At 52.9% G+C, this 13,671-nt stretch overlaps 1 protein-coding gene across 12 annotated transcripts in view; it reads left to right on the top strand.

Moving 5' to 3' along the window:
- Positions 1-13,671, top strand: part of KDM4B (lysine demethylase 4B) — a 134,559-nt gene that overhangs the window by 66,400 nt on the left and 54,488 nt on the right. For all 12 annotated transcript variants that reach the window (XR_009452988.1, XM_059697085.1, XM_059697078.1 and 9 more), the window contains 2 exons: positions 5,916-5,965; positions 11,656-11,759. Coding sequence is in view for 11 of the 12 variants with exons in the window: in XM_059697085.1 (XP_059553068.1) it covers positions 5,916-5,965; positions 11,656-11,759 (154 nt within the window). In the remaining variant the exon portion in view is untranslated. The remainder of the gene's footprint in view (positions 1-5,915; positions 5,966-11,655; positions 11,760-13,671) is intronic.

Raw genomic sequence — 13,671 nt, 5'->3', positions numbered from 1 at the left:
CCTGTGCGTGTAGGTGGCTTGCTTGTGTCAGGTGGCCTCCAAGTTGACACGTGGTCTCGATACTTCCAGTGGTCTCTGCCTTCTTGCTTCTGTTTCCATAATTACAGCATGTTAAACGACGCCAGGCCTGTCTGCCCAGGCCTTGTGCAGACGCTGTGAAATTAACTTTCTTACCTTTCGGCACGCGTCAGGCTGAACTGACATTTCCAAAGGACTCCTGGCTGGACCCCTGCTCTTGGCATGAGTTTCTCAGCAGAGAGGAGGGTGGGAGATGAGCCTTCTTATCACCGGGGCCTAATTGCAGGAAGCCATGTGCCAGTGGAAGCTGTCACGCTCAGCGATGAAGAAATTCCAGGTACTGTTGTCACTGGCTGAGTGGAAAGAGTCTTGGGGGGAAAAAGAAAGTCAGTGTTATGGGGTTGTAACTCCTGATTCTGAGCAGGGCGGTCCCAGGCAGGAGCCCCACAGAGACTGGGGGGCCTCCCCAGGAAGGATCTTTGGGGATTTAGAGCTTTGATTTGAGAGCCTGGCCCCCCATCAAGTCTCATTATCCTTGCAGGGCAGGATAGGGTGCTGGGAATTACCTCATTACCATGTAAATGCCTCTCTCTTTGAAGGGAAGCCAGTCCACCTGTGATAGCCCTGCAGCCCAGAGTGGCTGGCAGGTGCGAGGAAATGAGGGGCCAGTGGCCAGACCATCCACCGGGCTGTGGGCTGGGTGAGAGCGCGTCCACTGGAGTTTCACATCGCTGGTCCTGAGGATTTCTCCGTGACCACGGATTTTCTTGCTGGTCTGAGAGGCAGCAGCCCCTCTGGCATTGCCTGTCCATGGCCCAGGAGAGGAGGGGCAGAGGCCAACCACCCTCGCTTTAGGTTTTTGTATGGCTGTCCGAGGGCAGTGACACACAGGATCCTGGGACTGCTGGGGGTCAGCTGGGTGACAGGTACTGTGGTGCATGTACCCGAGTGTAGCCCTCTCTTGGGGCATCACAGCACCCATCCAGGCAGATGGCTCCAAGCGCCTACTCCTGGTGGATACAGAGGATGGTGGGAGTCCACGCTGAGAGCTGATTGGCCCTGTGAGGCCCTGTCGCACGTCCTCATAACTAATGGCCCCCGAGCAGGTCCCTGCTCTCCAAGACGCTCTGTGTTCCTCTTCCTGACACACTCATTTAATTTTTAACTCACAAGGCATTTGCTTATTTATTTTCATTGTTCTTGATAATAATTCTAAGCCATTAGAGGGGAAAATTATATTCAAAAATGCTGTTTCACACTTTATTTGTTTGATGATTTAGAGCGATAGAAAGTAGCACATTTGCTGGCTTTTATAGTCTGATAATTATTCACATCCATCAAGCCATTCCAGGGGAATAAACAAAACACCGAGAAAATGACACTATTAATAGCATCCTCCTTGGCGGACAGGAGACTTCCCCGGCTGTGTTGGTGAAATGGAGGCTGCCTGTCCCCTGGCTGAGGCGAGCAGCCCTGCCCACAGAGGACACGTTTCCTTGTAATCACCTGGCTCCGCCAAAAGCCACCTGGCCAACCTGCTGAGGCCTCCACCTGCCCAGCACCCATGACGCACCCAATGTCACAAGCCCTGGAATTCCTTTATTGGTCCCCTGTAGTCTGCCATGACCTGCACTGGCAGAAGCCCCTAAGGTACAGGGCCTTGAGGTGTCCCCAAGCCACTGGCCTGGACTCAGGCCTGGCCTCAGCAGGGCCTGGCGAGAGGTCTTATCCTCTGGCCTCAGGGTTAAACCAGGAACATGGGGCCAAATGACGCTCCTCTCCAGTGTCCAGTCTTTCTAATATGTTCCCGAACCCAGTAAACGGGTCAGACTCTCAAACATGTAGGTGGGTCTGTTGGTTGGTCCATCGTTTGAACTGTGAAACTGCTTGACTGTTGTTTCTTAACCATCATGTGGCTTTTGGGGGGCCTTGAGTCCTCATGGGGACCCGGTTTCTGGGCTCCTCTATTTCCTGTTGCATCCCGTGAGCTTTATTCCTAGTCTAAAAACATGTTATTTTTTCTCACCGAAGCCCCTGCTATTTGCAGACAGCTGCCTTTCTGACAACGGTGTCTGGCAAACGACGCCCGGTTTGTCTCTCTTGGCCTCTTCCGTGCTTCCACGACATTAAAGCAGGGTTATGGAGCCTGTCAAGTCCTGCTGCAGCCCCTGCAGGGTTACCTGATGGTTGCCAGGATACCGTTCTGACCATGCAGCCGAAGATATGAACCAAATTTTCTGTGACGTTCTGGTTTAGAGTGGTCCAGATGTACTTTGTGTCAAAAAAGCTTTAAAAGCAGAGAGAAAGTAGGGAGGGGTTTTAAAATACGGAGATAAAGACATAGGTGGATGGGGCATAGCTCTGGAGAAAGTTCCGGAAGGGCAATTCTGGCCTGGCTGACCTCAGGGCTGGGACTTGCCTTGTGTCCAAAGTGGTGGCCAACGTGTCCTCTAGGAGGTGCCTGCTGTGACTGCCCTCAGCCACTGTCTTAGAGCCAGGCTCCCACAGGCAGGGCTGGGCACTGTGGCCGGAGGGACCTGGGTGACGCTGCACAGGTAGCCTGAACCTCCCCCTATTTCTGCCTCTACCTGTAAAGCCCCTGCTCCCTTCTCCCTTGCACTCTGCCCTGTTCCTTTCTCCTCACATCTCCAGATTGTGCCAGCATGACTGTGTGCTGGGCCGCAGTCTCTCCATGCCCTCCTACTGGCCCAGGGAGTTGACTGCCCAGGAGGGCCCACTAGATGCCCCTTGTCCTGGAAGGGGAAGCAGGTTGACTGAAGCACGTGGCCAGCCCTGGAGGACGCACGAGGGCCTGTGTGCAGGGCATGAGGGGTACCAGCCTCGCTGGAGAGGCTGGGGAAGAGCGCCTGTGCTGGTGGAGCGTGGGCTTGGGGAGCCAGGAGAGGTTCTGAGCAGCATTGGGGCTGAGCTGGAAGAGGGAGAGAGGCTGGAGACTCCGCCCTAGCCCAGTCCTGAGACAAACAGGTAGTCAGGACAGGCGAGGCCAGAGCTCCCATGGCCTTCTGTCCAAGGAAACCACATAAGAACCCTCTGCCACGCAGGTGACCAGGGCTGTCACATATGGAGAGAGGCTGCCTGGGGTTGCAGCTGGCAAAACTGATTGGTTTGGCCCTGAGGTGTGACCTTGTGGTGGGGACAGATCTCTTGGGGAGTGAGACAAACTGCCCCCATGTTGGTGACCAATATACTGACTCCGTTTTATGGCCCCGAGAACTCGCTCACTAATGTCCAGACAGATGCTCCCTGCCTTGAGGGTTAGTGAACACACTCGCTCAGCTCCAATAGCTGCTTCTCCTTCTTTCCCTTTTTTTCCCTTCCAGAGCCAAACCTGAGAGTCTGGATGCCCTGATCTGGGCATGAGACTGGGTGGGACTGTGACAAGGATACCATGCTCAGGGCTTCTTGGGGGCCCCAGGTGGGACCCCCACAAGGCTTTGGGGTCCCCACAGGGTCCTGGGGACTTCTCTCCAGTGGCAAATGTCAGTCCCTGTTGGAAGGCAGCTCTGTGACTGGCTCACTGGGGCCCCCAAAAGGTCAAACCTGGTGGGAAAGGGCCCAGTGGGAACCTGTGGCCCACAGTTCCGGAGTTTCTTCCAGCCATTGGAAGGCCGCAGGACTTGGCCGTGGTCCAGTGGCTGTGGCAGGGGTCCTCAAACTTTTTAAACGGGGGGCCAGTTCACTGTCCCTCAGACCTTTGGAGGGCCAGACTATAGTTTTAAAAAAAACTATGAACAAATTCCTATGCACACTGCACGTATCTTATTTTGAAGTAAAAAAACAAAACGGGAACAAATACAATATTTGTATTTGCATGTGGCCCGCGGGCCGTAGTTTGAGGACCCCTGGGCTATGGAGTCTTTACTGTCCCCCTCCCCTTCCTCCTTCGACCGGCTCATCTTCAGTGCTCTGTGTTGTTAAGGACCCTTGCCCCAGTTGTACCTGCCTTCCTCTGAAAACAGGTTTTCATCTTGCCATGTCCCAGGGGCTTGGGCTGGCATGGCGCGTCATTGGCAGTGGGGCTTCTTGGCACCACCGAAGTTGCCACTGAATTGGTCCAAATGGTAGGAGGCACTACTGGCTCTGGGACATTGGAGCCAGCAGGCCCCATGGCGCCGGCTTCCCTTCCTGGAGTCTTTCTAATCTCCCCAGGGGCTGCTCTCCTGAACGCTCAGCCTAGTGTCCTGCCGTCTGTACTTTCTGATAACAGAGGAGCCACGTTCCAATGTATTAAACTTTTAACATCCACCAGACTCAATTAATCTTATCTTTACAACTCCCAATTACAGGCGGTAATTAAGTGAAAGCAGCATTGTAGACTGGGGATACTGCATTAATCATCACAGCCTTGGTGCCAGAGTTAGTCCTTCCAGTCTGCTGGCATCTTCCCAGAAGGGACAGAATGTTTCATTTCCCCATTTGGGGGGGACAGTAATCCCCCAAAGATGCTTCAGATTGGGGTTAGCTTTTACCGTCTTTGTGTAAGCGATAAAAGGCCATTTTAAAAAGAGTAACTTCATCTTTGTACAGATGATGGAAAATTATCTGACAGCAACAGAATTGAAGGTGCTGGGGCCATCTCCTCAAGGGCCCCAGAGTGCCCAGAAATTAATTATTTTTATCCTTTAGATTAGAGACAACACAATACTCACTTACTACTACCCCCGCCCCCTTTTATTTTATTAAAAAGGAATAATAGACCTCTCAGCTGGAATAGACTTAACCAGCTACAGTATCTGGGCGATCTTCCATGTTCCCTGTGGGTACCCATCCTTTGCCTGCACCATGAGGGAGGGAGGAGGGAGTGGCCCGACGATGCATCTTCACATTTGACTCATTCCAGAATGTGAGATAGTGGCCTTTTTTATTCTGTCCTCCTCGGGGCCTGTCCTTCTCAGCACTATCTGGTGCCCTATCGTTCTCTGTGGGGGGCAGCCCTGGGCACTGTGGGGGGCTGTGCAGCATCCCTGGCCCCCAGCCACTCTATGCCAGGAGCACCCCTAGTCATGACAACCATGGGGACATGGCCCAGTGTGCTGGGGGGGGTTGGGGGGGCGGGAACAGGATCACCCTGGTTGAAACTCATTTTCCTGGAGTCCCTCCTAGATGGGACTTGGGTGTGCTCAGCACTTTGTGTCATTAGAACTTGCAGTTCTGCCTGCGTTTGTCCAGAAATTGAAGTTTTCATCTTACCAAGTCCCCTGACGTGGGCTGAGGCTGGCATGTCAGTTGGGTTGGGGCTTCTCAGTACCATTGTATTATCCGCTCCACCCCCCCCCCCCCCGCCACTTCACCCCCCCCCTCTTGTTCTGCCAGCTTCCTCACATAGCATCAGCGGGATGTCATTCTCGCTTCATTTGTTTGTAAGCTTCCACCGCACATTGTTAAATTTTTGATGGAGCCTCATATGTAAAATGAGTAAAATTAAAGCTTGTAAAGTGGGTGACAGGTGAAATTTTTCTCCTCCCTGAAGCCTCTTTCCACCTTGGCCCCTGGGCCTGGCAGGGCAGGCTGGCGACACAAGGCAGCCAGGGTCCCCATCCCTCCAGCTCCAGTCCAGTGCTTTTATTGTATTTTTTGCTTTGTAAGCCTTATCGAGGTTTAGTGTCGCTTAGGGAATGTCTGCACTCCTGGCATTCAAGAGTGCTGTCACACCCCCTGGGTCCCTGGTCTGTAGCCCTTCTGCCTCATCAACCCCTTCTGTGTGGAATTCCTTCCCTGACGGCGCCACTCCCCTCACAGCGCTGACCACAGCTACAGTCACACGTCTGCTCTGTGCATGAGCTGTGTGTCTCTCCGAGGCCACACAGGCTCCCCAGGGACTCTCAAGTGTGTGGTGGCCACAAGAGCTCACTTCTGACATGCCTTCCTTCTTGTAGGTACGCCATCCCACCGGAGCATGGCAAGCGCCTGGAGCGACTGGCAATTGGTAGGTGTCTGCGACCAAGGGCTGGGGTCTGGGACCTGTGACCTGGGGCCTGGGCAGGGCGAGGTGGGGTAGGTGGGGTAAGGGGGGTAGAGGGGGTAGGGGGGGTAGGAGGAGGAGGGAGGGAGGTGGAGGGGGGGTGGTGGGGGAGGTGGGGGTGGTGGGGGAGGGGAGGAGGGAGGTGGGGGAGGGGAGAGGGGGGTAGTGGGTAGGGGGGAAGTGGGGGAGGGGAGGAGGGAAGCAGCAGTCATCCCTCCCAGTTTTGTTGTGTGTCTGGGCTTGAATTCCTGGGAGTTGTAAGAGGTCACTGTCTTATTTTCCCATTTTCTTGCACTGCTGTGATTAGATCCTTGGTCCATCTGCTAGGGGGTTTGTCACTTCATGGATTCTGCACAGAATGCCATTGCTTTAAACGCCCTTGTTTTCCGGTTTCTTAGCATGGAATTCTTGGATGTGACCACAGGCTCCCGAGGGCCAGGAGAGCAGCTGTGTTCTGTCTCCCTCCCCCCGACGCCTGGCACTGCATCTTGCCCTCTTCTAAGTCTTCAGGCCTCTGTTCAGCCTGGAAAGGAGACGTTAGTTAGGAGCACCCTCACTGGGCCTCCGAGTGCATGGTGGCCACAGGTCCCTACCCTTTTGTGCAGGGTTCTGACTCGCCTGGGCTCCCTCATTAAATGTCCCTTCCAGCAGCCACTGTCTCACCATCTGTACTTGGATCCTTGCTGGGGCCTCATGGGGCCAATGGATTTGTCTGAGGGGGGTCCCAGGCCATGTCTGGAGAGGGGGCACCCTTCATGGCACCCTGTTTCTGTCCCAACAGTGTCTGGCCCTTGCTTGTCATCTGGAGAGCCAGCCCCTCCCTCAAAGGCAGCACTCAGGCCTGGGTGGGGTGATTGTTTGGGAGCCACTCCAACATCACAGGGCCCATCTGATCATCCTGACCCTCTGGGTTGCAGTGACAGGCAGCCCAGTCCTCCCAAAGCAGCCATAGAGCCTTCTGGAAGCCATCGCTCAACATTGGTGCAGGCTCTCTCACTGCCGGCCACAGTCCTCTGGCCCCTCCTCACACCTCACCAAAAATGCCCGTCACACTCTCTTCCTCTTCGCATTGATGTTTTGACTTTGGAGATGGGAATGGTGGATCTTTCTGAAAAATAGGGGCCCCTGTCCTAGCTGCACTCACAGCTGTGTGCCTGCTCAGCAAATACTACATGCCAGTGACACAGATCCTGAGAACGGAGGAAGGGTGAGTGGGTAGGTGCCCCAGCCTCCCAGGCGGAGGGTGTGGTTTGTTTAACATTTCTGTTGGAGACCTGAACCTGTCCTCATGGGAAGAGCTGCGCCCTGCTCTCCAGAACATGCTCTCCTGGTAGAAATGCCACAGTTGCACACAGCCCTAGTCAAGGTCTATTTCACTTATTGTGCTCTAAAATAAAAACCAGATTTAAAATGTTTTCCCATTGCATTTTTTTAAATAGACATTTAAAATACATTTTTTAAATCCTCATCTGAGGATTTTTTTTTTTATTGATTTTTAGAGAGAGAGAAAGAGAGAGAGAGAGAAACATTGATTTGAGAGAGAAACATGAGGACTTGTTGCCTTTCGTACATGCCCCAACTGGGGTTGCGCCCCAACTGGGGATCGAACCCACGACCTAGGTATGTGCTCTGACTGGAATTGACTCTGCAACCTTTTGATTCATGGCACAACTCTCCAACTGAGCCATCTGGCCAGGGCTAAAATATAAATTTTAATTTAAGAATATAAATTTAAAAATTCTTTTCCCATTATGTTAGTTTATTCTTGCTGTTATAAAAAGTTATCACAAGCACAGTGACTTAAAACAATACAAATTCTCTCAAACTTTCTGTAAATCTTAAATTACTCTTTTAAAAGTTCTAATTAAAAACAACCCCACAGATTCATTTCCTCAAAGTTCTGGAGATCAGGAGTCCAAAATGAACCTTTTGGAGCTAAAACCCAGGTGTGGGCAGGGCTGGTCCTTCCTGAGTTTCTAGGGAGAATAGTTTCCAGCTTCTAGAGGTGCCTCATCTCAGGCTCATGGCCCCTTCCTCCATCTTCACAGGCAGCAGCTCAGCCTCTTGCATCTTCACTCTGACCCTCCTGAGCAGCGGTCGCCAACCTTTCGGACCTCATGGACCAACAGTGGTCTGTGGATCACCGGTTGGCGACCGCTGCTCCTGAGAACCTCTTATGAGGACCCTGTGATGACATTGGCTCTCTGGGAAATCTAGGGTCATCCCCATCTCAGGGGCTTTAACTTAATCCCATCTGCAGAGTCCCTCTCGCCAGAGAAGGGAACATATCACAGGCTCTGGGGATTAGGACACAGGCATCGTGGGTGGCCGCTGTTCCGCCTCCCACACCTACAGAGCCACAGGAGAAAACATCCCCGGGCAGTCAGCACGGACATGCTCTGGTGAACACATGGCTGATATCACCTGACCCTCGCCAATAACTTCTCTAAAATTCAGCAGTTAGCCACGCCCGGACTGTTGTCGTTCAATGTGCCTTTTCTACTAGAAAAGTTTCGGATGATCTGAGTGCAAGCTAGAGAACCTAGGTACGCTCTGGGGCCGCCTGCCTATCCCGATGGTGCTTTCCCTAGAACTTGCCTGTGCTTCCTGCACCGTTCCTACAGCCAGGGCCTTGCTGTCCCTGTAGTTTCTGACCCTTGAGGTTGAGGTGGGGCGGGAGGACCTGTATGGCTGGCAGGAAGCTTATTGGCTGGGGCTGGAAGAGGCAGAGTGAGCAAGCTCTGAAGTCTACGGGAGGCCACCCATCACTGCTTTTTGAAAAATAGGGATTCATTAAGTCACTCCTCAGCAGGGTGGCTGGAATTTGAGAAGCTGGGCTTTTGGCGCTGGAGGAGGGTCCGGAAGCCGTAAGCCGTGGTGAGGCCTTCCTCCATGGCCCCTCACTCAGGCCTGCTCTCCCCTCCTCCGAGAAAGGACAGAGAGTTCCAGGACACTTGAAGCCTGCCCCCTTCGGTGCCTCTTTCAAACTTTGTTGGGGGCAGGCATCTCCGACTCCATTGTTGAGATGGGTGGAATGAGTTTGTGATTAATATGGAAAATGAATAGCTGCACTCCAAATGGGCTCACTGGGAGAGTTGTGGAGCCCACAGAGCATTAATGTGTTGGCGCATTATTGGTGCTAATCACTTAAAATGTGTGCCTTTATTAGAGCTTTAATGAGAGCCACTTAAACTGTGCATTAAAAAGAGGAACTGCAGAGAGGCCGGCGGGCCAGGCGGCAGGCAGCCATAACTCTAATTGAAATGCTTTTAGTGCAGAGGAAAGTTGCAGGATTCAGTAATCTTTTGCACTTTCTAGAACCTTGCCATTGTGTCCTTTCAGCCAGGCGCCATCTCCCAGCATGGAAAGTGTCAAAGCCCCTTCTCCCCAAGTCAGCGTGGGCATGTGCTTGCACACACATGTGCGCATCCACATGCGAATGTGCCCTCTCTGACCAACGACCTATCAAGAGTGTGTATCAAGGCCTGGGTCAGCTTCCAGAAGGGTCACTGGGCTGACTGTGCCACAGGGTCAGTCCTGGAGGGCAGTGGGTACTCCTGGGTACATCCCACACCTCATCCTCACCAAATCCTCATGGCAGCCCTTCCTTGCCACTCTCGGTGATGGTTTGCGATGAGACCAGCTGCCTTCTGGTGGAATTGCAGACCTTCAGGTGGAATTCCAGAACTTGCCCAGAAATCAGGATTTTAAAAAGATTCCCATGTGATTCTAATGTGCAGCCAAGGTTGAGAACCACTGCTTTAACCACAGGATGCAGCTGTTACTGGTTTAAGATTCAGCCAGCAAGTGGTTTGGAAGTGTCCCTGAGCTGTGTTAAACACGGTTTCTGAGCAGGTAGAGCTGATGGCCAAGTTCCACACATTTATAAATATTACCTTAGGTTAGTTACACGGCATCTAATCTAATAAAAGAGAAACATGCAAATTGACCACACCTCCGCTACACCTAAGCCACGCCCACCAGCCAATCAGAACAACTATATGCAAATTAACCCAACCAAGATGGTGGCCGGCAGCCATGGAGCTGGAGCAAGCAGGAGGCTTGGTTGCCCTGGCGATGGAGGAAGCCAAGCTTCCCACCTGCCCTGGCCGGCTGTGGCCTCTGCTTAAGGCAACAAAATTTCAATTACAGAAGATAAATAAATCCTAGATACCTGCTTCCAGCCAGCCTCCACTGGGAGTTTGGGTGGTTGGGGGCCATGGCCAGCCTGCAAACAGCCCTCAGCCCCTCACCCAGGCTGGCCGGGCACCCCAGTGGGGAAGCCCACCCTGAAGGGGCTGTGGCCAGCCTGCAAACAGCCATCAGCCACTCACCCAGGCTGGCCAGGCACCCCAGCAGGACCCCCTCCCTGAAGGGGGTGTGGCCAGTCTGAAAACGGCCCTCAGTCCCTCACCCAGGCTGGCCAGGCACCCCAGCGGGACCCCAATCCTGACCCAGGACACCCTTCAGGGCAAACCAGCCGGCCCCCACCATGCACCAGGCCTCTATCCTATATAATAAAAGGGTTATATGCAAATTGACCCTAACAGCAGAATGACTGGGAAAGACTGGTCACTATGACACACACTGACCACCAGGGGGCAGACGCTCAATGCAGGAGCTGCCCCCTGGTGGTCAGTGCGCTCCCACAGGGGGAGCTCTGCTCAGCTACAAACCAGGCTGATGGCTGCCAGTACAGCGGTGGTGGTGGGAGCCTCTCCCGCCTCCTTAGCAGCGCTAAGGATGTCCCACTGCAGCTTGGGCCTGCTCCCCACTGGCAAGTGGACATCCCCCGAGGGATGTCTGACTGCCAGCTTAGGCCCAATCCCCCAGGAAGTGGGCCTAAGCCAGCAGGTGGTCATCCCCCGAGGGGTCCCAGACTGCAAGAGGGCACAGGCCAGGCTGAGGGACCAACCCCCCGAGTGCACAAATTTTTGTGCACTGGGCCTCTAGTATATATATAGTCTTGGACAAAAATAGTGCCCAAATGCAAATTTTGTAACAGGGTTAGGGACCTGTGTTGTGGACACAGCCAGGATCGGGCTGCTCTGCCATTTCCCCATAGGACTATAGGCCTTGGGCAGGTTAGTTGATGGCCCAAGCCTTTGTCTCCTTACCTGCCCAGTGGCTGTGTGCACAAAGAGCCAGGAGCAGAGCCTGGGCCACTCTTTATTGCAGATTTGGTCATGGTATGTGTGTGGAAAGCATCACTCACTTCTCACTTATCACAGCTTGTCTGGTTCTAGAACATCAGATTCTGTGTCCTTTCTTTTGGGCTGTGTTCTCACGTGGCTGAATGACCATGCGGATGCAACGCAGTTGGTCTTTGGAGGGGTTTGGAGGGGAAGTGTCTGTGCGGCCACGCCACACCCTGTGCCCCATCTGTGACAGGTGTGCTGTGGGTGTGCGCCCTGTCACACAGACAGCCCCGGCTTGCCCTCTGTTCCAGGTTCACTAAATGAAGGCCAGGGAGTGTCACCATTGCGGTCACCAGCAGAGCTCATGGGTGTGTGATGGTCCATGTGGTTGATACCCTTGGTGCTGCAGGCACCCTGCCCTGTGCTCTGACAGGAGGAAAGAGCTGCCCAGAAAGAGTTGTCCTGGCTCAGCCCCCACCCTGGTCTTTGAACTGATGCCCGTCTTTTTCACTCCAGGGTTCTTCCCCGGGAGCTCCCAGGGCTGTGACGCCTTCCTTCGGCACAAGATGACCCTCATCTCACCCATCATCCTCAAGAAGTATGGGATCCCATTCAGCCGGGTAAGTAGGGGCTGCTCCAGGAGGGGCTTCTGGCCCAGGTGATCACAAACACCCCAGGAAACTGGCTTTTTAACCCTTAAGAAGGTTCTAGAACAGCCGTGGGCAAACTAAGGCCCGCGGGCCGGATCCGGCCCGTTTGAAATGAATAAAACTAAAAAAAAAAAAAAAAAGACCGTACGTACCCTTTTATGTAATGATGTTTACTTTGAATTTATATTAGTTTACACAAACACTCCATCCATGCTTTCATTCCGGCCCTCCGGTCCAGTTTAAGAACCCATTGTGGCCCTCGAGTCAAAAAGTTTGTCCACCCCTGTTCTAGAACAAGGGCAAGCCAGGGGAGGAGGACCCTGTGGGAGCCTGGGTTCTGAAGGTTTCACCAGAGGAGTGATTTGTCAAGTATGGTGGCAAGTTCTGTGATCAGACCCTCATGCTTCCCTCTCACCTGAGTGTCAGCCAGTGGGAAATTGCTTCTGATATTTCAATCTAACTGCCGGCAGCATTAGTGCTCGGATCTGGGCTTCATTCTTTCTGTTGGGGCCACAACCAGGAAGCGACTTCCAGCCACTGCTTCATTAGGTTCATCAGGTTGCAGGATTTTTGATTTGAGAAATGCAGGTTCGCATTTTTCTCTTCTCTCTGTGTTTGGTCAGAACACCTTTTGTTACCAGGAACCTCATGAACAGATCACAGCATCGCTCATGGAAGTGAGAAGTACTTGCTCTCCTGTGGTTTGTTAAGAACATTCTCCAAAGTGGTGCTTCCTGGTCAGGGATGCAGAAGTTGGCTGGCAGGACTCACTTTTCCCTCTGAGGCCAGCAGGGCGAGGACCCTTGTCTCTGGGCTCTGATGGATGCCCGTCAGGGTACGATGTGAATCCCTGATCTGAGTTCCTGGTGGCCTTCAAAGGAGTGACTCCCACACTCCACTTATAAATCTCTGTAATGGTATTTACCTCTAGAAGAAAGCACAGATCAATAGCAAGCTTTTTAATAATTAAAAGTGTGTGTTTCTGGAATCTGTCATTGCCATCCTCATTTATTCTGTGCCAGCTTGCACAAGAAACCAAATTCCAGGCTTTCCCCATGACTGGCGTTTGGGGCTGGCACTGCTTATTACTTTGCCACCCTGCCTGTCCATCATCCCCAGTGCCTTCTAACTTACTGTCGGGATCATGTTGACGCCGGTGACACAGAGGACAGACACTGTGGGCTTGAAATGAAGCCACTGGGACATAGATTTCTGACAGGAACATAATCTTCTTGTCGTCCTGAGTGCCTCTTCTGTTCTAGGCCTCGATTCATGGTGGGGATCAGGCCCCAAAGTCCGCCCAAGCCTGGAGTGGAGGTGCCTCCCCCACACCTGGGGTGTTGAGCTTAGCATCCCCAGGACCCTGCTAAGCCCCCAGAAGGCTCTGTGCTCCCACCACAGGGTGCCATGCCCCGGTGGAGAGAAGGGGAGTGTGCAAGTTGGCGGTGGAAGAAAAGTGCGACGCACTTTCCAGGGTCAGCGTAAATAAAATAAGAAAATTAGTAATTGCATTTTTAAAAAATCAAAGCTCTAAATCCTGCTACAGAAGCAGCCCAGAGAACCCTTGCTGTGGATGGGGTAGCTAGGACCTTGGGGACCCGTGAGTGTTCTCTGCCCCCATCTCCTGCTCCATGCTTCATTCCCTGCTCTCGGCTGTCACTTGGACAGGAATTTAAAAATATAACTTAATGCACACTGACTTTCCTTGATTGGTGCAATTCATTATTTGAAAAGAAAAATATCTCAGTGTTCTGAAGGGCTGGCTTTGCTCCAGGCTGTGTCAGTTTTGATTGATTTTTGACTCTGTGGGAAGTCTCACCCCCCCTTCCTGCTGCCCATTCTCCCCACACCAGGGTTTGATGTCTCACTAGTACTTAAACGA

The sequence above is a fragment of the Myotis daubentonii genome, chromosome 5 (assembly GCF_963259705.1).
Source record: "Myotis daubentonii chromosome 5, mMyoDau2.1, whole genome shotgun sequence".
Lineage (NCBI taxonomy): Eukaryota > Metazoa > Chordata > Mammalia > Chiroptera > Vespertilionidae > Myotis > Myotis daubentonii.
Note: the sequence above shows the minus strand (reverse complement) of the source record. Positions and strands in the feature narration are given on the sequence as shown.